This window comes from Sipha flava, unplaced genomic scaffold (genome assembly GCF_003268045.1).
Source record: "Sipha flava isolate LNK unplaced genomic scaffold, YSA_version1 169_pilon_pilon, whole genome shotgun sequence".
NCBI classification, from domain to species: Eukaryota; Metazoa; Arthropoda; class Insecta; order Hemiptera; family Aphididae; genus Sipha; species Sipha flava.
Genome location: NW_020271881.1, coordinates 377,493 through 403,411, shown reverse-complemented (window position 1 = coordinate 403,411; position 25,919 = coordinate 377,493). Strand labels below are relative to the sequence as shown.

Here is a 25,919-nt window from a genome sequence, read left to right as displayed (position 1 = left end):
TTGTTGAATTTATATTATTACACATTTTCCTATTTTTTACTAATGTTCTTAGTTTAATGGTTTTTGCAAGTTTTCAAGTTCGTATATCATGATTTTTTTTCTTATTTACGCTTATAATTTTAATGTTGAGTAATTTTAATTTTAAAAATTTTAAAAATAATTTAAAGTAAGTTATATTTATATACTAGTAATAATTATACGGATTTACACATAACTCTTGGTCCTCCACACGCGAAAAATTTTAATTTTTTTTTTAAAGTTATTTATATTTCCACGGCGTTTTGACTCCCTAACCTAGAGAAGCCGGGGCTGTATATGAAGAATTATACGTATTCACGTAATTAAACTTAATTAATTTTGAAAGTTATATTTAATTTCTTAATATGATAATAATCTAAAATTACATTATTGTTGTTATTGTAAACGGAAGAGCTTGTCGAGCAACTTTATTTTGAGTGCGAGCAACCAAAATAGTTCAAAAAAACAATATGTCTTGACGACGTTCGTTTGGAAAACTGATCGTAATATATTTTGTCGTTTTCACCAATTCTATACAACATGCAGCACTCGGTATTTTGATCGGTTCAACGTAGTCGGTATCGCGAACATTTCCGGATCGATGAATATTTCGATATCGCAATATATTATCTCGATATTGGCGCACTCGAAAATGAATTGTACCCGCGGTAAAATACCATTATTTTGGTAATTACTTAGCGCGTACATAAATAATTAATGGTCTATAATATTCGGGCTATAAACATTTAATTTACGACATACGCTTTTGGACGAGCGCGTGATTACGGTATAAATTATTACATTTTATTACGTTAAAATACACATAATAATATATATTAACGCTAACGCGGCACGATAACAGCCGAGCGACACGACGTTAAAGGAGCATTGCACACCTGGCGATTTATACAGGTAGGATATGGCTTGAAATAATATTTTCATTTTCAGGGTGTTTTCCCCCCTCGATCGGTCATAATGGTTTTTATATAATCATTTAGCACTACAATGACGGTAAAATCTGATTTCGGAGACCACGGGATCTAATGGGTTTTTTCTATCATTAATATAAATTACATAAACCATATTATTCGCTCAGAAAATCGATTTCGTTAGCCACAAATGTTTGTTCAATATCTAAAAAATTGTATTTCATATTATTGATTTTCTCCTTTTATCACGATTTAATATAAAGTTATTTTATTTTATGGTGTCCCGAAAATCACTATTGATAATAATGGTATGATAATACAAGTGTTTATGTTCTAGTGACTTAATAATGAATAAAGAAAACCAAAAATAAATACAAGTATGGAACTTACAGTAATCAGAGGAAAGATACATCGAAATGTTATCTTTCTTATTGGGTTTTGAATAAACGAATAAGTATTTATAGAATAATTATTTTAAATAATATTCGTAAACTGGTGTATAAAAAAAGTGTTTTACAATGTAATCTAATAGTTTGTTGAACTTTGGTGAGTCACATAATATTATTTCGTTAGAATGTGCATGGTGTAATTTTGATAATTAATTCAAATGTATTTAATTTCAAATATTAAATGGGATGCACCCTTCCGTGCCACTAGTTGATAATGGCACCCGCGTCCCACAACCCCTCGCGACATGGCACAAAGAACTAATAATAATTAATCATCGACAACAATAATAATAAAATAGTGTAAATACGGTCAACGGCAAAAACGTCTGTTACAGGTGAATAATTACATGACTACCAAAGTCATTTTAATAGTTGCTTTATACAACCAAAGTAGGAACATAGTATATTCGTAACAACAACAACGGTAATAAGATTTGTGAAAACATCGAAATTGACTGGGAAAGAGTTATTAATGACCGGTGCACATCTTTTGGTAGTATACCGTAGTAGAAGAAAAAGAAAAATAACATTACCAAATTTATATACTGTTCAACTGAAATCGTGTACGCACCAAAATTTTCTCCTAAAATGTAATGTGTAGTACGAACAATTTATAATTTTAGACCTTGTAGGTAATAGGACTGAAACATAATCAATGTGTTTATTTTTATTTTTAGTGGTTTTATAAGATTGTTTGTGTTTCCTCTTTTTTTATAAAATTTCGTAGAGCTACAAATTCCTATAGACCTAGTGACATATTTCAGTGAACGCCTTTTCCCGCCGAATCAACTAATTGGTTATTTATATGTATTACTTTATAATGGCGATTTTATTTATTACTCAAACAATTATCATTATAATCATTACTAGGGCTCGGATTTAAATGCCCTAGAAATATAAAAAAATGCATCATTTATTAAATAAATTCAAATTTGATTTGATTGATTGATAAGACCAGGTAAAATACCTAGTGTGTGATTTTTAAAATTAACAATTTTTTTCAGTCAAAATTTTAAATCTTTATTTTATTTAACTGATAAATTAGCTGCTGTTTTGATTACTTGGTTTATGTATCTTTTAAATAACTTAGATATTTCTATAAAACTAAAATCAGTTTAAAATATCGATGGTCAAAAGTCAGGTGTCGTAACCCACAAAAGCATAATAGGTTACGAAAATTGGATGAGCACAAGAAAATTATATGAAATTTAATACTTCGTTACAGTCCCTTTTCCGACCAAAACAATGGTTACGACAATTGGCTTTTTGACCGTCGATATTATCGTTGTTATTGTTATTAATTTATTACGGCGCGTGACGATGTTTCGCGAGGGCGTCGTATCCATCATCGTTCATCGGCTTTCGTCGGAGTTTAAAAATAAATCTGTTCGCACGAACCGTGCTTGGTGTTATGGTATCGAACATTATCAATTTATACAATTTGTTGCTGTCCGTATTACAATTCGTAAAGCAAATTCGGAAATATTTACATTTTTAGTATTATCATCAGTAGCGCATTTAAGGGGGGGGACGAAAGGGGCAAATGCCCCGGGCGGCAAAATATTCTAACTTTTATTATTGATGTGTTTATGATTTTTTTTAATTTTCACACCTTTTTCAGTATTGTTTAGTACTCAAAAAAATATTATTGAGCATCTAATAAGAAATTAAAAAAATTATACTATACCTAGTCACCTAGGTAATAGTGAAATAGCAAAAGAGGTATATTACATTTATTATTCAATAAGATATTATATTTTTGTTCAATGTTTATAATAAAGACTCGGGTACACAGAATGCGGTATTCACTTTAGTGCACATTTAAAAAGTTTACAAAAGGAGTAAAATTGTACCTAAAAGTGTTCAATATATGTTAGCATTTATAAAAGAGAATAGTTTAGGTGAAGTATATCCTTATATTGATATTGCTCTAAGGATGCTACTATGTATGTACACCTTCAAGTAATTGTTCAACGGAAAAATCATTTTCTACATTAAAAAGGGTCAAAACTTATTTAAGATCAACAACGAGAGAAAATCGTCTTAATTAATTAACAACCCTCAACGTTGAAGCTGATTTAACGAAAACTATTAATTTTAATGATATTATTGAACATTTTTCTTCTCAAAAGTCAAGAAAAAAATTATAAGTTATCGATTATTTTATTATATATAATTAATAATAAATATAATATATTTAATCTAATAAAAAACCATGTATTGTTAATCATTGTGCATATAATAAGTATAAATTCCATTTTCTATATTTAATATATATATATATATATATATATATATATATATATTTTAAGAAAGGAATATTCACTGAAAAAAAAAATTAGGTTAACGTTAGGATATGTATTACCAATGATTTTATAATATAAAATATATATTATAAAATCAATGGTATTACTATAAAATTATCTAATACAATATCGCAAAACAACTGATAAAAACAAATTTTTTTTATTTCTTAATTGAAATTTATAAATTTATTTATATATATTTTTTTTTTTTTTTTTGGTAAGAGGTAAGGGCGGAAAAATAGTTTTCCCCGGGGCGCGTATGTATTAAATGTGTCATTGATAATCATATAGATACATTTTGGCTGTAAGACTTTTTTTTCCATTTAAATAAAATGTGTTGTCTACGAGCCCATGAAGAAAAATAAAAAATGTACGCTTTCGACGATTTGAAAAATTTTATACTAGGGGTCAAATCTCCGGTTCCTCCTTACCAGGTCTTATTCTAACGGGCAGTATGACCCAAAATGGGTGGTAGGAAAAATCAAAATGGCAGTTGATTTTATGAATATGAGCAGCTTACAAAAATATAATTATCTTTATGGAATGATTGAATTTCTACTGAGTATTTGAAATTTGTATAATTCATAAACCCAACCTAGTACCTAATAAGTAATAATTATGTAAGTTTACAATCTTTGCTACTTCGATGATTGATGATTAATTTATGAAATAGAAATACGAATTACGATCGATAGTATCGGCTAAGCTTATCGCGACCACAATAACCACCAATTTTATCTTTTGTTCTTAGGAAATCCTATAGAATACGAGTATAGAGAACAAAAAAGGGGTACTATATGCAGCCAATTGAATGTTACTGGGATCACGTAATAAAAAAAAAAAAATCGATTTAAATAGTGATGTATACGTATAACGGAAAAGATTCGTATTTTTTTTATTATTTTACCACGCGATGGTCAAAATTCTAAAACACTGATATACAATTTATTTGGGCTGGGGGTTAGTATTATGATTATACCGCGGATTATATGCATTTGCATAACTGCACATGCAATTGCATATAATCGCCTTTTTTTTCTAAAGATACATATTTCATTGATTCGTGATGTAAATAGCATATAATCGTATTTTTATACAAGAAACACACTGATTAAATGTCTTTAGACAAATACTATGTAGATATATAGCACATAATAACCAAACTAATTGACGGATGAGTTTTTACTGCCGTCGTTAAATATAAATACTATATTGAGTTTTCGATAAGATATTGTTTAATCGTTTGCACGAGCCATGTTCAAATAAAATAAATTCATATTTCTTTTTGCATACGCTTTTCAGTCTCATTTTTGTGATCCACCAAAACTTACATGTTAAAATATTAATTTATTTAATAAGATGCCTCCTATTAAAAATATACGTATTCATGTTTGGATAAATGAATATCCAGACACGTTTACTACTGACGGAATGGTTGTGTACTGCCAGATAAGTGAAAAAGAAGTCCCATGTTCAAAGAAGTTTCAAAATGTCCAGCATATACGTACAGCAACTCATATAGCAGCCTCCGAAAAGAAAAGTAAGACAACTCATACTTCTGGTAGCCAGACGCTTATAACACAGTCTCGTACTAACAGTATAACATGCAAGGATAATTTCAGCAATGATTTATGCGAAGCATTAATAGCGAGTAACATTCCTTTGAAAAAACTAAGTAATCTGAAATTCCGAAGTTTTCTGAAAAAATATTGCACAAATCAAACATACCAGACGAATCCATTTTACGAAAAAATTACATTGTAGACGTTTATAGAAATGTCTTTGAAAAAATTAAAAGTGATATTGAAAAAAAACCTACTTTGGATTTCGGTAGATGAGACTACAGATTCGTGTAGGCGTTACATTGCGAATTTATTTATTGGAAAATTGTTCCTAGAACCTTCTCTCGCATATCTCATTGCTTCTAAAGCACTTGAAAGAGTCAATCATTCAATTATAGCTCGATTTATAAACGATAGTATTACCGTATTTTTTTTTCGATACTTCTATCGCTGAGAGAGTCTGTGTTTTTATTTCTGATGCAACTCCATATATGACAAAAGCTGGGAGTAGCCCTCAAAATTTTCTACCCAAACTTGATTCACGTAACTTGCTTTGCTCATACTGTTCCCCGCTTTGTTGAAGAAATTCGAAACGAGTTTTTGGATATGAACAAACTTATTTCTGCCGTGAAAAAAAGTATTCATTAAAGCACTATCGCAAATACAAACGTACAGAGAACAATTGCCAACTTTACCACTTCCACTAGAACCTGTTATTATGCGATGGGGTACTTGAATCAAAAGTGCTTCTTTTTACAGAAAACATTTCATGGAAATAAAAGGGGTAATTAACCAATTTAAAAGTTCTGACGCCTTATCAATTCGTGATGCCAAGGAAGCATTTGAAACTCAGTCGATACAACACGATTTAAATTTGATTTATACACATTTTTCTAAAATACCAGAACTAATTACAAGTTTAGAATCAAAAAATTTGCTACTACACGATTCATTAATAGGTTATAAAGGAATTATTGACAACAGCGTCTGAACTGCCTGACGTATTTTCAGAAAAAATCAGAACAAAGATTACTCGGTTACTGAACAAAAATCCTGGCTATAATTCCCTAAGTATGATCGACACTTATATTAATGGCACAAGTACTGTAATTGTACTAAAATAACGAGTAACATGGTTTAAACACTGTCCTGTGATGTTGAACGATCATTTTCTGCATTTAAACTTATTTTGGACGACAAGCGCCATAGTTTTACAATGGACCACTTAGAGCAACATTTAGTAATATACTGCTACGAGAACTATAGTTCTAAATAAATATACGTAAATCTCATATAATAATTAATTATAACAAATTTCATCATCATCATCACCGTATTTTTTTTTTAAATTTAATTTATAGTGCATATTTTAACATAGTCTATGCATATTTCTGTATTTTATGACGCGTATTTGCATGCATATAATAGAGTATTTTCACTGCATATATAATCCGCGGTCTAATTGTGATCCATATAAATTTCGTAAAACAAACTTTTCGGTGCGTTCGGGCGGTAGGTAAAAATCCTTAGAAAATAATGCCCGTTTCCCGCAGGTCTGATTTTCGCGATCGCTGATCATATTACCGTGTTGGCGGTGGCGGCGAACCAGGCAAAGACGTGTGCCGGCGGAGGCGAATGCGCTCGTACGGTTTTCGACACGCGCTGCGCGCGCGCGCGATGGAACACGAGGGTGGGCGGACGCATGCGAGTGAGCCAGCACGCGCGCGCGCGCACACGCGTCGTACACAGGTGCGGTGGTGTGGCTCCATGGCAGTAGGTACATCGCGCCCGGCGTGTCAACCGCGTGCTTGGCTAGGAGAACGGTCGGCCGCTCGCACCAGGGAGAGAAAGACCACATCGCCGTTTCTCTGCGCTGTCACGCGCACGTCGCAATCGCTGTTACCGCTATTGTTACTGCCGTTGTCGTTCTCGTCCGTTTTCTCGATTCCTGCTCACGGGCCACGAACCGCCGACGTGATTTTTTCAAACGAAGGTTTTACGCGTCCAAATGCACGTCGTAACGCACTCGCGCCCGACACTAGACGCATTCTACCCGTAGCTTCGTTTTATCGTTATTAATTTTTTTTTTTTTTATAAAAAAAAAGTCACTCGGTCGAGGTTTCCAACCGTTGTCCCCCCACCCTCTCTTTACACCACAGCCGTCACCAATCGTGGATCGAGCGCTGCTCACGCTACGGTACTCCAATAATCAGGATCGTTTTAACGGACGTGTTCGCCCGTTGTAGTTACTGGAAGTAGAACATGTCTTGAGAGCAGTTCTCGCGGATCGCGGAAAAATCGGATTCACTTGTTCCCCGCACCGCGGTTCGTTGGTTTTCGTTTTTCCGCATTCAACACGTTCACATGGCCGGAGCACTGGAAGTATTACAAGAAGTGAGTACCTTTTACTGTACACACCAGCACCGTTCGTGTTGATATTCGTGTTTTATAAGCGTTTATGCTCGGTGCTTCGAAATCATCACAGCGTCGATTTCGTTGTGATACACGTATCCTATGATGATAGGTACAAACAGTAGATAGGTACCCAATATAAAATATTTTCTTTGTCCGTCATTTGCGTTTTCGCTCTTCTTCCCTGCCGGATGTTAATGTAATCAACCCATATAAGCCCGACCGGAACACGCTGTACACACGTCTTATCACTGTTTTGTAAGAATACACATTGAGTCGGGACAAAACGAGTCACGTCGTGTGCTTTCCGATCGGCGTGAGACTATTGCAATGCATAATACAATTTTTAAGTTCTATTTTAATCGGCCGCCAAATAAACTACTAGAAATTATTATTATTACGGCTGTTTACGCATTGTTATAATATATTAGTTAACACCTCTTACGCGCGTAGATACGAGACGGCGTTAAAGTCTCTGCGCACGTGTACACCGCGCGTTTAAGCATTTGGTAGAATCCGTCGATTCGAATACTTTCTCGTTCGGTCACCATAAATTAACAATAAACCATGTGTACGTTAATCAATAGAGTGTTTTTTTCATTCCTTTACTCGCATGTACGTTATTCTAATGTTATTCTAAACGCGACTTATAGTACAGCAATCTCTGCCGTTTTAACTCATCTATATAAAACAGCTTCTCATATTTCAAATTCCAAGCTCTGTTATGTCTAAAGTTCAACTTTTCTTTTAATAATATCATTGTGTGATTTCGCTTTAAATGCGTTTATACTTTAAATATAATAATAATATAGAAAATTGATCATTAGTCAGTATAACATTTAATTTAATAGTCATTCAAATTATTACAAGTATTCTCACCTTAATTATTGCCAAATATACTTACGTGAAAAATTATTAATTGAAAATAGGTATGTATTGGAAGTATTGTTTTTTTAATTAATTTCAATAAAATGATCAAAATCGATTTAAATACATTTTGTCATAAATTTTAGCGTTTCATTCAAATGTTTGTTAAGATTGAAAAATGAACCATAACTTGAAGACGATATACTATAAATTTCGAGTTTTTTAATTATGGAAGAGTGCAATCAGACTATCAAAAAAGTATATATTTTTATAAAAATATTACTTGTTAAACAAATCTTCAATCTGTGAAATAGATATATAAGTATATAAATACATAAAAATACTACAACTTTCAGGTTATTGCGTTTACAAACTATTTTTGGGAGGTTTAAGTATCCATGTATAGACACTTGCAACGTGAAAAATCTATATTAGGTCATTTGATTTTAAGAATAATCAAAACTAATATATTCTTACTTCAATATTAATTGTTGAAATTCATATGATAAGTATTTTTAATATTTAATAAGCCCAAAATAAATTCCATTTTTATTTCCTAATCGTTATTACAAGCTTTTATGATATATCATCCTAAACAAGAACAACAGAAACTGAAATACGATTTTTGTTTTTTTTGCAAAAGCACATATGTTTCTTAGATATACTACTTTTATACGGTGCAACACGATTGCGTAATTTTTCCTTTTTTGACCCGACTAATTACACCACGATTGCGCAAAAAAATTGTAATACGATTGCGCCCCGATCCCTTTTTAACTGATAAAATCACAACACAATTGCACACCAAATTATATGTGGGTATATACTATGTATAATAATTTATGTACAATATAAAATAATGTATACAATACATACTTTCTATTATTTGCATATATATACACTTAAACTATTAATTCACAAAATGCACTTTTTCAAATCGAAATTAAAAGTTGATTGAGCTAATGATAGTTATAATAATAATATCGACTAATGACTATCATTTAAGAAAAAAAAACAATTTTTAATAAAAAAAAATTGTCGACTATTGACCATGTCAGTATATACATTTAGCATAAATGTAATTTAGAAAAAAAAAACAATTTTTAACTAAGCCAACGATGATAATTTATTGACAGTCCTAAGCCCGTAACATTTGGGAAGAAAAATTGTTTATTAATAGATAATAAGTTTGAGTGCAAGTATATGAAAATTATATGTAGAAAGTATGTATTGTATACATTATTTTATGTTATACATAAATTATTATACATAGTAATAGTATATACACATATTATTATTTGGTGCGCAATGGTGTTGTGATTTTATCAGGTAAAAAGGGATCGGAGCGCAATCGTGTTGCAAATTTTTTGCGCAATCGTAGTGTAATTAGTCGGGTCTAAAAAGGAAAAATTGCGTAATCGTGTTGCAGCATCTTTTTTAATATTCTTACTTGGAACTAGGGTTTGGATGCTTATGAAATAGAACATTTTTTTCTATTAATCTAATTTTATTTGGACCGGTATACAAATATGATTCATGTTCTACTGAATCAAACAATAATATTTTTATTTTGCATATTTTTGCATATTCTATGGTCTTATATTTTAGGGATTTTATGAATATAAATTCATATTTTAGTACATTTTCGAACTTTATAAAAAAAAAACTTAAGATATTTGGGCAAATAAATGATAAATCATCGAACCGTATAATAGCGTTTTTCCAAAATATTTTTAGATCCAAGTTTAAACAAATTAAAACACCATTTTATTACAGTATAATAATTAAACTGTAAATTAGCATTTACCATATACATATATATTACAGTCATTTTCAGTGCATAAACGTCCGACCCTATATGTTGCAAAAGTTATCATTTACAACTATTGTTACATATAATTTGTGAAAATTGTACAGAATTAATGTAGTACTTTTTTTTTAGTAATCACATTTCTTATAAGGATTTTTATTTATTATGTATTATATTTATATTAGTATTTAGATCTGAATTCCAAAAAAATTGTCTTCAATATTTAATGTTATTATTTATGCCTCGTTAAATTCATAAAATATATATTTTAAGTAGGTGCCCACAGGTGTATCGTATTTGTTGTTACACGTTAAAATATTATGCTTATAATAACCAATTACATTTGCCATATTCGTAAATACAATTATACGATTGAATTTAATACTAATCGAAAAATCTCATAAAAATATTTAAATTTTAGTGGAGACAAAATCCAAGTATATTAATATGTAAGTGCATATATAATATATTAATATACTTGGATTTTGTTTTCGCTATAACTTAAATAATATTCGAGTAAGTAAGTAATTCTTTGTAGCATTAAGGATATAATTTTTAAATACCTTTGACTATGATAACATATTCTATTAACTTTAAACAAATTATTTAACGGCATTACGTTATTCATTTGAATCATGACGAAATATTATTGTTTATTCAGTTGTCACCTCGTTAGTAGAATCGATTTAAAAGTAAACTTCTTGGTAAACTTCTTTTCTGCTTGATAAATAAATACATATTAGGTTAAAATTTAGAAGTTCTTATCTATGTCACTTCTATGTATTATTTATTCTGGAACAAATATTTTTTTTACTACTATTGTGGTGCAAAAAAACAATACTTAATTTCGAGTAATCTACATTAAACGAACATACACCATGTACGATAAGCTGGAGTCTTACCGTATGATTATATATACATACATATATATATATATATATATATACGTACTCGATACATATTTGTTCAGAGATATACAATTATAATATAATATACATATCCATGGGTATTTGTTTAATACAAAGATAAGATTTAATGTTTATCAGTGGCAACCAATAATTTAATATTTGTTTTTTTTTAAATACTAGTTCGTTGCACTTTTTACGTAAATACAGGTTCTGGGTTTGACTACTCCTCCGCGGTTTAAAAAATAATTACAAATAACTAAATACCGATAGTGCAATACTGTAGCAACACGAAACCAATAAGTCGAAAAGTTTTATTTAAATGTACGCACAGTGATCGGCGGGTAGGGGTTAGAATGGTTGGTGTTTGGTTTCCTGTCCGGATAGCATACATACCTATACGGTTTGTGTGCATGTACACCGTACAATGTCATCCTATATACATATTTGATAATATTAATTTTATATTTTACTTTTTTTTTGTTAATTTTTATCATTATAACTTATTTAGTCGAATTGAAATAAATTCTAATTTTTATTTATTATACATTAGGTATAGTATAATTTTTATTGTATTTTTTTTAGTATTTAGTTAATGTATATTATAAGCTCACTAAGTATCAATATTGTTATTTTTCTTAAAATTCTTTGATAATGTATTTACTGTTTCTATCGACAATCAAAAAAATTATTACACTATTATATTATATACATACGCGTGCGTGCGTGTGTGTTTGTGTTTACACGTTATTATGACACATTTCAGTCGTTAGAACGTATATGTGCGTTTTATACATCGAGCGCTGTTCCCTCTGAAATTCAAAACCGCCGAATACGATTGGATTGCTAACCTAACCTGGGTCAACCCACCGTAGACCCGAACTCTGTGTACATTATGCAGAAACATGTAGACACGTATATTATGCGTTATATATATATTTCATATGACAGAGTAGAGCAACAAATTTAAACATGTAAATATTTACTGACTGATATAAAATAACATAATATAAATGAAATAAAAATAAATATAAAAATAAAAATGAGCTTACGGTGACTGACGGTGACTATTATACCTGGAATATATTTGAAACTATAGATTATAAATTAATGTCCAGATTTTTTATTCAATTGACTATGTCCCTATTAGCTGTATGTATATCATTTAGAGTGCTTTTGAATGCACGTAGGTGCGTAGCCAGTGGGGGTATTAAAGTTGTAGTAACACCGCCCCCCCCCCCCCAGCCGTGATATACTTGATATGTTTTATCAAGATAAAGATGCATCATAAGCCGTGATTTACACTTATTAAACAAAATGAAATATATATTACGATAACAATAATGTAAAGCACTAAAGCCGGGACCTAGCATTAATTAGTAATTATTAGGCTTAGGGACTTATAACTCTAAAAAATACAAAAATATGCTTCTAAAATCATAAAATATGCATTATAATATATATTTATATGCATTAAAAAAAAAAATTACCACATAGTACGCAAAATAAAATGTGTCCATCGGATGTAAATGTATTTTTAAACTTCGAAACAAAATTTTGAGTTGGTTAATCGTAGACTGTTGTACTTTTGGCATTACACAATAATAAATATTTCCTACTATTTATCGACTTTTAAAAATATTGATTAATTTATCAGTAACTACTGTAAGCAGTGAAAGATCTTTACGACGCTTTAAAACGTATATGAGGAACACAGCTGGTGAGAATCGGTTGAGCGGCTTAGCAGTTATGAATATTCATCGGGATTTAATCGTAACCACCGACGAAATAATGGATACTTTAGCTTTAAAAATTAGACGCATTAAGTTAATTTAATTAAAAATATTTTTTTTTTTTTTTGTATTAATTATAATAATATAAATGTGAAAAATTTAAATATACGTAAAGCAATCAATTTCATGTGTATAATTTTGTCAATCAATTTTGAATAACACCCCCCTTTAAAAATGTCTAGCCACGCACCTGAATACATGGATCGGGCATTCAGTTATTATACGGAGGATTGTTTGCGTATCATTTCCACAGCCACAGAAAGGAATAATATGTGATTTCCATTTGTACTTTATATGAATACATCTTTCATGGCCGGTTCTAATGTGATTCAGAGTTAACTAAATTTTTCTAGGCCGATCGAAGTTCGGTTGTTTGGAAACAGGATTGATAACTATTTTTTGTCCATCAGGGTTCTTCGCCATCCAATCCTCAAACCATCTGGTATTTCCCTCGATATTTTCCATTAATAGCTTCTTTACAGCTATCTAAAGGGGGGGGGGGGTTTGTGGGATTTTAGACGTAATCTATCCTTATTCAATCTTAAATCCGCTTATTATGTGCTTTTGGTGCGCGTCATATATATATATATATATCGTATGGGCGAAACGTCGTTGCGCAACAGAAAATGTAAACTTCCACCGCCGCTGATGATCCGAATCGCAAAGCGGCTTCCGTAACCGCCACGAGCAGGGTAAATGTCGATCACCATCAAGACGATAATCTAACGGCCGACGGTGAGGCGAAAGGGTTACTTATCTTTTCGGAGCGGATTTCCCGATTCCCATACGTGCACGTAAGTTCGACATTTACCGAAATGATTTCGGCATCGAGCAGGTACCATAGTGCACACTGTATACCAGGGGCAGCCACTAACCATAATTTTTGGAGCCGCAAATGTATAAAACTAATTCGAAACGAGCCACATTGTTAGATGTTTATAAAATGAAGACACATTATTAATTTTATTATATTATATATATGTATAATCAGTGATGTATTGGAGGGTATATGGGGGTATATGGTGTATACCCAATACGCTATTTTTATCCATGGCGTATAGCTTATAATAAATGGATGATACGCGGGTATACGGCCATATCAAGCGTATAACTTGTAACTTAACAAATATAAAAAGAAAAAATTTTGGTTATATTTATGACGTGATTCAGTATCGAATATATTATTATTTATCTATTTTTTTTTTTTTTTTTTTTATGAAAAATTGAAATTTGTTTTCATTTAACAAGTTTTCATTAGAAAAAGGGGATCCCAAAGACTATGTGAAATTGTGGATGATAAATTATAGATTAGCAGAAGACACTAGAAAAAAATTAAGTTACCCAGCTGTAAATCCTAATAGTGAAATCATAACAAGTCTTTGGAAAATAATGACATAAAAAAAAAATAACAATGATTTATTTTTTTGATTACATTTTTTTGTTTAAATATTTTTGTCAACATGAAAGTAATAAACGTGATATAATTCAAACGAAGCATGAAATTTTTTTTGTATATCATATTATACATTTATACCATAAACATGTACTTTCTAACTTTGAAAATAGATAGAGATATGAAGAGCGGTTAAATTAAAAATCAATACCCACTTAATAAAATAATTAGTCCATTTGTTTAGCATGTAAAAGTGTTTAGAATAAATACAAAAGTATAATATTCTATCATGTTTTAAATGAATACAAGTAAAGTGAATATTGTTTGAGCAAAGCGAGAAAAAAAAATTTGTTTCCTACCATATGATATGTATTACATGAAATAAGGCGTATACCCATACTTTATTTTAGCAATACATCACTGTGAATAATTATTATTGAAATTTTTATTTAGATTAATAGAATAATTACTTATGTGGAGTGCTTTTTTCAATTGTTCATTTTTACTTTTAGTTTTTTGATTAAAACAATATCTAATGGATTATTCTAATGGAATTATATTTCTTAATTTTAATTTAAGTTTGGTTTCAAGAGTCGCACAAAACTGATTTAAGATCCGCATGCGAATCGCGAGCCTCGTTGTGGCCACCCCTACTATATACGTATAGTGAACGTAGTACCATTGATTATAAATAGTATACTATTATAGGGTATACTATTTATTATCAAAGGTAGTACGCGCGGCATAACACGCGTTTCTCGTGAATTCGTTGTACGCGTGTGACCGTAACGTAGGTGCGCGCAAAGCAGTATCTTACGTATATATATTCAAAATACGTATTTGTGAGAAATAGTTGTATCTTGTATCCAGATACATGATTTAAAAGTATCTTGGGTCTTGCATTCAGAGATACTTTTTTGCCTTGTATCTAGTATGTTTTTATATTCGAAGACGCTAATTGTGTTCAAATATTACGTTTTATTAGTTTAAATAAACCGATTTCTTAACCACCCAATAACAATATATGGAATTTATGTGGAACTCGCGTTCAATAATTTGTAATGTTAGATAAGTTAGATTAAATTAACTACCGTCAATAATAAATCTACGATCACATTCAATTGGTCCACCACCATTCACCGGTCAGTTTACATTACGTGTTTCGTACGACACGTGTATTAGATACCTAACCAAAATAATTCAATAGTTAATAAATACAATTTATAAAATATAACTCAAGCTATTGCTCTTCAAATTCTGTTGAAAGACTATTTTCATTTGCCGGGCTTACGTTTTACGCTTTACGGGCTCTTATTCTCCACGTAGATTTAGTATGCCCGATGATATTTTCAAAAAATTAGTGTCTTTAAAAAATAACTAGGATTTTATTTTAAAACATGGGATATAAATTACCTGCATTTAAACATTTAATTATTAATCAAGAAACATTACTAATTTATGCATATACGTATTATTTTTCGTAACATTTGTTTATTGTGTAAATCATTTTTATTTAAAAATTATGCACCTACACAAAATTGTAAAATTTTATTTCACAGTTAATCTTTTATTTTTTAAATAAATCTTATTTTATCATGTCTTAAATGTATCTTAGATACTTGTATCTAGTGTCTTCAAAAAATATTCAAGTTTCTTGTAGTTTGTATTTATATACCTGTATCTAGATACCACCGTTATACGTGCGTTTGTAAATGGACGCTTTAAAGTGAAACGAAAATTGATAATGAATTATACTGGTTTACCCGTCTTCAAGAGAGAATAGGTACTCGTGTAGAATAGAGTGCTGTAAGTGTATTTCGCTTATGCGCATTGATATTTATGTAAATACCTGTCGACGGTGTACGACAACGAGTGCAATATGTTTACACGTTACATTTTTTTAAATTTTTTTTTTTTAATCATCTACGAGCGTGTTTAGTTTTCAACACTAAAGATTAGGATTGTTGTGTCGATTAGATTGTAGCGGTGAGAGGGGGGCAGTAGAGATAATATTTATTTTTTGTATACGAACATACCACGTGGTAACTACATACCTATGTACAATATAATGGTTATGCAAATATAATAATATAATAACAAAAACAACGTTTTGCCGACTCTGTGGCCACCGGTGGAACGATTTAATCCATAGGATAAACAACACACAAGCATATCATTGCAATGAACAACTGATAACTTCACGTCACGACACGTTCCACGACACATAGTTTACGCGGAGCAGCTTTGGAAATGCAATACGTTACCGTAACATTAATTACAATATTATAAAATCAATGCACAACAATATAAGCGTGTTTAGGGGGATTCAGACGGTACAAATAAACACGTAAAAAATTCTAAAAGCCGATTATTATATACTAACTCTTATTAGAAAAAAATGTAAATACTTACACTTTATACTTGACAATTAGGTCCCTCAGTTATTAAAAGGTCATTTTTCAACCTATATAGATATAACGTAATGGTATAGTATTATAATTTATTATTCACTGTTCAATAAATTAAAATATAATCCAAGGATCAATGGAGATCTAACCGTGGAATCTTACCCAACCTAGGAGTCTCATCCGACTAAGGAATTTCACCCTTTTTCAATTATTAAAACGTAATATGTAGGTCTTTTTCTCTTCAACAAATACTTTGGAAGAAGATTGTATGAAAATCAATCATCACTCGCAAATTACACATATTATTCGTTCGGTTCCTCATATAAGGTATACAAAACATTGGGATCGGGACTTTTCGAAGCGGCCATTTCGGCGCTGTTGTTTCTGTGACGTCGATTCAGCGATAAAGACGAAATAAATACATAACAAAACAAATATCAAATTTAATAAAAAATTAATTACAAAATAAATGCAGGTATTAGAGACGTAATTTTGACAAGTATTAACATAATATGTTTTATGGCTTCTCAGGAATAATAATATGTTATAGATTTGTGTTTTGAATTAAAATATTGTATTTGTATAAGAATAAGCTACAGAGGTAATGTGAATATAAATTGTATACATAAATTATTTTAAACTAAGGAGCAAAAGGTTCATAAAATATTATCAAAATATAGTATGTCATGTATATAGACAGTAATACGACAAACGCAGAATTATGTATCTATTTTTTTACTCATTAATCATTCGGTTGATTTTTTTTTTTCTTATTAGTCGCACTCTCGTTATAACATGTAACTACTTATATTTGAAAATAAATATTAACATATTTTAACATGAATCCAGTAGTGTCATAAAATAATAAAGTACTTTTATAAAAATTTTTGTACTCTTTTTTTTTTTTTTTTTTAACTTTTTCGCAGAAATTACCATTATTGATAGCTAATTGCATGTATTACAAATTAATATAAAATTTAATCAAGGACATTTATGCAGGAAATTATGTTTGCATATAGAAGGGGAAGCTACACGAATGTGTTTCAGAAAACCAAGGATAAAGACGAATGCTTTTATATCTTAATAAATAAAATATTACAATTAACCTCATAATATTTTAACAATATGCTTACCTATAGTAAGATCTGTATGTAGAATGAACATGTAAGTAATTAGGAAACGAAAGTTAATTGGTGATGAGGTATAGGAACGGTTTCCGTTTATATATGTTAAAAAAAAATACACTTGAAACATATCATTTTCTCATTATTAATAATAAAATGACTATAATATTACGCGAGAAATACACAAGAGGGATAGGAAATACATTTTCTCTGGTATCTCATGGTCGTTTATGTTTTGTTTGACTTATATGATATTAGTATACAGCAGTCACATGTGACATAGTCATATGCATAATGAATAATGTATATATTTGGGTTTTAGAAAAATTAATTCACGTAGCAAAAAACTAATCATACAATAAAAAATGTTCACTGTAACTTCTATTATATATCCAAAAAATCTGAAGTTGATCAGAAACTAATAATGTAGGTAATAATAATCTAAACTGTTCTAGCAGAACTTTAAAGTATTTTTTTAACAAGTCAATCATAATACAGAATTAATGCGTTCAATTCTACATATCCTAATACGTATAATGAAGCATAGGCGTGCGCAGACCTCTTTTTCAGGGTTTGCAAAAGGCTGTCACTGCCTACCCCCCCCTAAAACTGATAGTTAATTTAAGCGTTCGAAATTCTGGTCTTAATAACTATTTAATTTAAAATTTTAATTTTTTCTCCAGAAAAAAGTGACTGAAAAGCCATTTCTTAATTATTATAACTGTCTTCATAATTAAAATTTAAAATAAATTACGAAAAAAAAAAAATTAAATACATAACACTTGAAATGGTTTGAGTAATACGTTTAAATAGGGTAAATAAATAAAAACGTAATTATATACTTAAATGAAAAACAAAATAAATATGATAAATAATCAAAATTAATCATAAAACGATTCTGCGTACAATTGAGTTATTAAATCATCAATAATGTTTTCTGGATTTTAATTTATAGCCATTTCTTATTCTATAGTTCATAGTTATTTAATCTCGCTTGAATTATTGTACTTCTTAATTTCATTAACACATTAAATCGTTAATATTATTGTTTAATTTAATTAATTAATTTGTATTTCAAAAATAAATTAAACTGTCTGGGACTGAATTTAAAAATATAATAAAAATTATAATGTGATACAAAATCACATAATATACATAAGACCAAATATGTCATCATTTTTGTTTATTTTTTGTAATTTTAGAAAGAAGGCTCTATGTTTAAGGTATGCAGTTGCATACCCTGCATACCCCCTGCGTACGCCTATGTAATGAAGTATGAGTTGGTACATAAAATTAAAATATTATAGAACATCAAAAGTTATTTAAAATAACTAAATCAAATAAATAAAAAATGTTTATGATTTAAAATAAAAAGTTAATTAGTCAATAGAAACATAATTAATATGAAGATATTTTCAACATTTCCATGTACTTCAGCGTTAAATTCGAACAGCTTTATTTTAATCAATATAATAATTGTAATATAGTAATTATTTTATAATTATTATTACTTTCGTACAAAGGTACTTTGTGGTTGTAAGTTAATTGTACCCAGAAGTGTTTGTATCGTAAAAAAAAAGGCTCAAGTATAATATACGATATGTTTGAAGTATTGATTAGTGATATATTTTGGATAAGTGTAGATTTAATAAAATGCGGTACGCAACATACATATAATTATAATTTGTTACACGCTCACCGCACTCTTTTACTCGTATTATAATGATAATAATGATAATAATAATAATGTAAGCCACCATTACACTGCGTGTTGTATGTGCACATACTTAAGTACAAAAATGAATTCGGATACATTTCCACGTGCGTATAGGATTGGTGGTTTTATTGAAAATCGTGTGTTGTACACAAGTAATGATTTGTAAATTAGATAAATTTTCAGAAATTTCGGTTCGTAATATCTTACTTAGTTTAGTATACAGATTTTCCATAGCTTTTCTCTTACATCCATTTGAATATATTTTTCTGTATATACTTGGTTGATCATTTATGTTATGTTCATTTACAATTTTAACTATTTGTACAATATTTTCTGAAGATGTGTACACTTTTGCAGTGCAAGTTCTGACAGTACAAAGCCATCGCATTGAACAATTTTTAGATTCATGAACATTTCGATACGTAACATTTTTAAATAATAATAAATCTTTGTCTCTTTTACTTTTAATAATTTCTCCGATATTTGTATCCATTACTTGTAGTTTTATATAATTTTGAAATGTGAAATATGAAATATTAACGCACACGCGATTAATATCGGACTGAATTGTAAATATCAATATACTGCTGTTCAATATTATTCGATTTTATGATAATTGATAATTTTTATTATATTAGACGTACCTATTCGATTTCGCCTTTACTTATTATTATTATTAGTAGAACACAACAATAATATATCAGGCACGCATTGGTACTATCGCATTTCCGATGTGTTATCGGTAAATTTATCTGCTGGTAAATTCCAACAATTAAAGTTGAAAGTGTGGCGCAGTTTACATGTTCCATTTCGTTTTCTATAGTGGTGCAAATTACCAATATTAATTTTTAGATGTAGCGCAAAATACATATTTAATTTTTATATTTTGACGCGCTTAAATATACCTATTGGTGGCGCAAATTATAAGTAATAAAATTGGCGCAAAATACTATCTCTCCTGAAAATTAGTTGGGGTACTCTATCCCCTGCGTTTCTCTTCAAGCCAAGCACTGGTTGTACAGAAAATTGCACATGTTAACAGTCGATACAGCAGAAAAATACCTCGAGCTTAATCGAACGCAATACATATAAAATATCTGAGTATTATATTAATTAAGATATGGTTCAGGATCGTGATATTTGGAGAGCGGTGACGGCCAAAATTCTTACAGAATTATAAAGTTAATAGAAGAAAAATAATATAATTATAAACCCGAGTAAAGATTATTATAAGTATAGAATTTATTATAGGTGGCGGTGGTGGTGGTTTAAAAAAAAAATAAAAAAATAATAATTAACTCCGGTCGGTTCTGTTAAAAGTAAAATCAACGTAGCGACGATGAGTGTGTTTAAACAGACAAAAATATGAACCTGTTTAAGATATAAAGTGAAACACATTTGTTAAGTCCGATGAGAATAGCGACTATAGGTAGGTACTTTTTTAATTTTTGAACATTCAATGTATTAGTCAATAAGTCATTTACGCGTTTACCACAATGTCCAACGTAATGAAAACAGTATTAGGTGTATTAATATTCTTCTATAATAGGGCTAGTATAATCACGGAAGTGTTGCAATACTATTTTATTTAAATTTCTCGAGTTAACAATATTAATTATCAACCAGACGTTATAGCTAAAAATGGAAATCAATGTGACACTTACACTTTATAAAGAAACGTAGAAAATAATATGGAATATAGCGACCACGCAGAATCATTTATGATGTGTAAAATATATGTGACGGGCAAAGTATACAATTTGGGTATTTTATACATTGTAACAAAATATTCGTTAAAATAAAGTCAAATTATTATCTAAAAATTAATATCTGTAACTAGTTTGTTTGTTCTTATCATATTTTTACAATTGGGATGTCCGCTTATCCACATATTATACGCGTGTACGTCACATAATATATTATTACTATACTTACTGATTTATAAGTTATATTATATGTAGTAGTAGTGATTATAGTGATTATCGTGCAGTCGGCCTTTTACCTATTCTTAAAAATGAACTATTTAGTAACCGCGAATCGTTTGTATAGCACTGGTTAATTCATTCAGTACGTACCTAACTACTTATTCGAATATGGAAAAGTTTAATGAAGATTTAAACAATTTGTTAAAAAAAAAGTTAGGTTAGTTAGTTTTACCAAGTTAAAATATGATCAATTAATTTTACATATAAATCAATTAAAAAACAATTCAAAGAAGAAGGAACCGTGATTATAAACTTTTAAAAAAATATGACGCGTTAAAAGTTTCTGATGTTAACAAGTTACTTGTACCAGTATCTGAAAATAACGAAATTAAATATTATGTACATAATGAAGAGTAATTTCATGTTATACATAATGTTTATTTATCGATTGAACATTTATCGGTGGACAAAACAGGATGGAACACAAGGTAAATACAAAATATAAAAATATCACCAGGTATGATTATGCTATACTTAAATAGTTGGGAATCGTGTAAAAAAAAAAAAGGGAAGCACAGCCAAGAAAGGATTGGTGGTGCAACCAATTATATCTACTGAGATGAATTAATCAATAATATACTCGTAAATACATGTCATTGATTTACACATGATACACATCATTGATTTATCATTTTTTATTAAATCATATGATCCGTTATCTATATTGCTCAATATACGAAGGGCATTTATATACTGTCCGGAAAATGTATAAAATTCCCAAATTGTATACTTTCCCGTAACATATATATATTATTTATATGTTATTATACACGAGTACATGCATGTATATTATTTTTTCATTCAAATCGTTAAAGCAAATACACAAATACGAATGATCGTTTTGTCCATATGTGTAGGTACTTATTCACATGAACATCAGTTATGACATTTTTTATCTCGTTAAATTGAATGGTTGTTAAATTACACTAATACAAATTTATAATAGCGATGAATCGTGTACAATTGAAATCGATAAATGAACAAATTAACTATTTTTCGCCATGAAAAAATAAATAAATTTCTGTACGTGAAACGCTTAACACGTCGATTATATCTCTGTAAGAGTAGTATAGGTGTCCATATACATACTCGTATATAATATAATTGACACATTAAATAAGTGGGTTTGGTAGCCATAAATTCTGATTTTAAAAAGTGAATGGAAGTTAATTATGTTACAGTTTAAACTATGTACAGGTACGCTTGTGCGTATTTATATTTACTAGTATGTACGTATATAACTACATTATATTATAATAGTAAAAAGTAGACACAATAATATGGATAAACCGGATATTTTATTATGCAATGTACCTATGTGTAAACTTAAATACACGTATCTATATAAATGAAAATTGAAACAATATAAAATAACAAAATAAAAAATGAAACAAATACATTTTCACATTTAATTTTTTTCATTTTGTACTTATACAAAAACATCGTCGTCGCCAGTCTTATATCGTATATTATATTATTTTTTTTTAAAGTTTTTTTTTCCAAGATTAATGTAGTTAGTTTCAGAACAATATTGCTTGCTGTGGTGGAAATATCTATGCATATGGGTTGTACGTAGTTATGTTAAAATACAGTATTTTATTCATTTTTTGTATAATACCGTATTATACAGGTATTATACCAGTACCTTAAATTATTGTAAGTTTAAAAAAAGTTGTAACCCCATTATTAATTATGAAGTATAATTTATTTTAAAATTGATTAATTGAAAAATTGGCTAAAAAGTTAGAAAAAATTTAAAAAAATACATAATATAAGAATTATATTAGACCTGATTCACCAAATTAATATTTATTCATGCTACCGATTTACAATAATAATATATGTACTGTATGTATGTATGTTATACATAGAAATACACCTGTTTTAAATAGAAATAAATAGAAAACTATACTTAATATTTTTATAGTTATATACCATCTCTTTGTGCCTATATTTACAATAATTGAATATTACAATAGTAAAATAAATTTATTTAAATAATTTCTAACACCTGAATGCTAAATTAACATGATTAAAATAATGTGTATTTTTAATTTTTATAATAATAGTGTATTTTATTTAAGATGCATTCTATAGGTACTACTAAAAAATTAATAGTTGAGTTACTAAAAATAACGCCTTAATTTTTTTTTTTTTTTTATTCGGTTTGTATAAAATAATTGTATGTCATGTATTAATATCTTGTATAATACAGTTTTATACCACTGTATAATACAAACTCAGTTATACGTACCAAAGAAAGATTATGAGAAATTATTTCATTTCAATTGTTAATTTCGAGAAATTTGCTTGTACAGTAATGTGATTCTTTGCACGTTAACCATATTATTAAAGTACACGATGTTATTGCTCATGGAAACTGATAATGTTTCTATTATTATTTTTTTAAAGAAATGTATTTAAAAAATGTATCAATTCAAAAATAAAATGTAATTTAGTATTGATATACGTTAATATTATAATACATACAATCGGTGTAGAATTTCAATATTAATGTTCATTTTAAAAAATAATCCTTATGCAGATTTCCATAAATACATTATAATATTGCAACTGTTCTATTATTTCTCCAATGATTATAACATCAATTTACAACTAATGAATTTAAGGCATGTATAAATCAATAAAATTAGAAATTCTCGATAAACAATTATCAGACTATATATATATATGAAGGTACTCATAATTAAACATAATTGTATAATATAGACTAAAGGGTGAAACGCATTCAAATGGAACTTCGCATTTCTTGAATAAACTCGCGCTTACAATCATGTAAATTTTATAATATAATCCTATATGATAATATATTAAGAAAAAAAAACGCTTATTATAATATTACAATTCGCTGAAATAAAAATATAGTAAAACGCGTTGTTTACTTTGTATCGACAAGTTTTCTTAAACTTAACTTTTTTTGAGAAAAAAAAATAAAAATTAACATTTAAACTAAAAACATGATATTCATTTACTACCGGTAAATTATAAAATAGTTTAAAAACTCGATGTTCGATTATTCATGTAAAATATATAAAAATATATATTATAATTATATTTTATATTTAAAATATAAATAGGTTTTAGTAAAACGAAAAAAGTCACTGACATGACGTGAATAATGCTGTGTTCTTTAAATTACGAAGGTGTATATATATATATATATATATATATATAAGTAAAACAGCGGCCCACAGCAGTTGTACTATAGAGACGCAAAACAAGAATATGTTGTTTAATTGATTCTGTTGTTACCTATATATGTCCATGAATGAAAAGTGGTACATGACTTCATCGATTTAGTTGGGTATACAACTTAAACGTATACAGGTACCATTAACATATAGTGTAGTATAGTACAGTAAAGTATAGTAATTTATAAATAACTATAGGCATTTTTACTTTTTGCTTCCGGTTCGTTAATACACACATATGATATATTATAAAATTCAATAGTGCACACTAATTTCGTAAATATATTAATAAAAATATAATTACAAACTAATAGGATATGTTTTTTCAAACAGCACTTATAACTGTTTTCACATTTTTCTTATGTAAATTTGTTAGTCGCACTAAACGTTAAAATGAATTTGAGTCATAAATTCGTGTTTTTCGATATTTGTATATACATAAAGTACCTACGTAAACAGTATAAACAATCATATTACATTAATATCCTTCGAACTTGAACCTTGAGTATCAAATCTATTTATCATTTTTTCTTTATATTGTCAAATACATTCTTATAATCAGGCACGTAGCCAACGGGGTTGTTTTGAGTGTTAAAACACTACCTCGCTTGTCGTGTTTAAGTCGCAAATCTATCATAAACGCTTTGGAATCCAACAATCATACGAATGTGTATAGTTGGTAAGTTCTAAATTTTGTTTAATATGTATATTTGAATGTTATACACGTGTATCGTTAAGATTTATTAGTTCCGTGGACAATGTGTAAACTTCCACCACTTCACGAATTGTGTTCACACAGCGTGTGATCAGATCACGCTCCTTTTAAAAATCCTTGCTACGTTTTTAACCGCTTGCTGTTTAGATACAACTCGTGGAGTGGTGGAAGCTTACGCATACCGGTAATATACCCATGGATAAAAATGAACGAATAAAATGTTTTCGAATGAAGTCTGTACACGAATTAGGTCGCAGGACACGAAGCGTTGTACGGAAGGAAATGTTCTTGAAAACGTTCTCAACCCGCCCCAA

General features: G+C 29.2%; 1 protein-coding gene across 1 annotated transcript in view; it reads left to right on the top strand.

The window, feature by feature from the left end:
- Window positions 1-7,027: 7,027 nt before the first annotated feature.
- LOC112679834 (Krueppel-like factor luna) overlaps window positions 7,028-25,919 on the top strand; it is a 109,677-nt gene continuing 90,785 nt past the window's right edge. Inside the window, exon 1 of the mRNA XM_025549760.1 lies at window positions 7,028-7,658. Coding sequence (XP_025405545.1) covers window positions 7,629-7,658 — 30 coding nt within the window. The 5' untranslated portion in view covers window positions 7,028-7,628. The remainder of the gene's footprint in view (window positions 7,659-25,919) is intronic.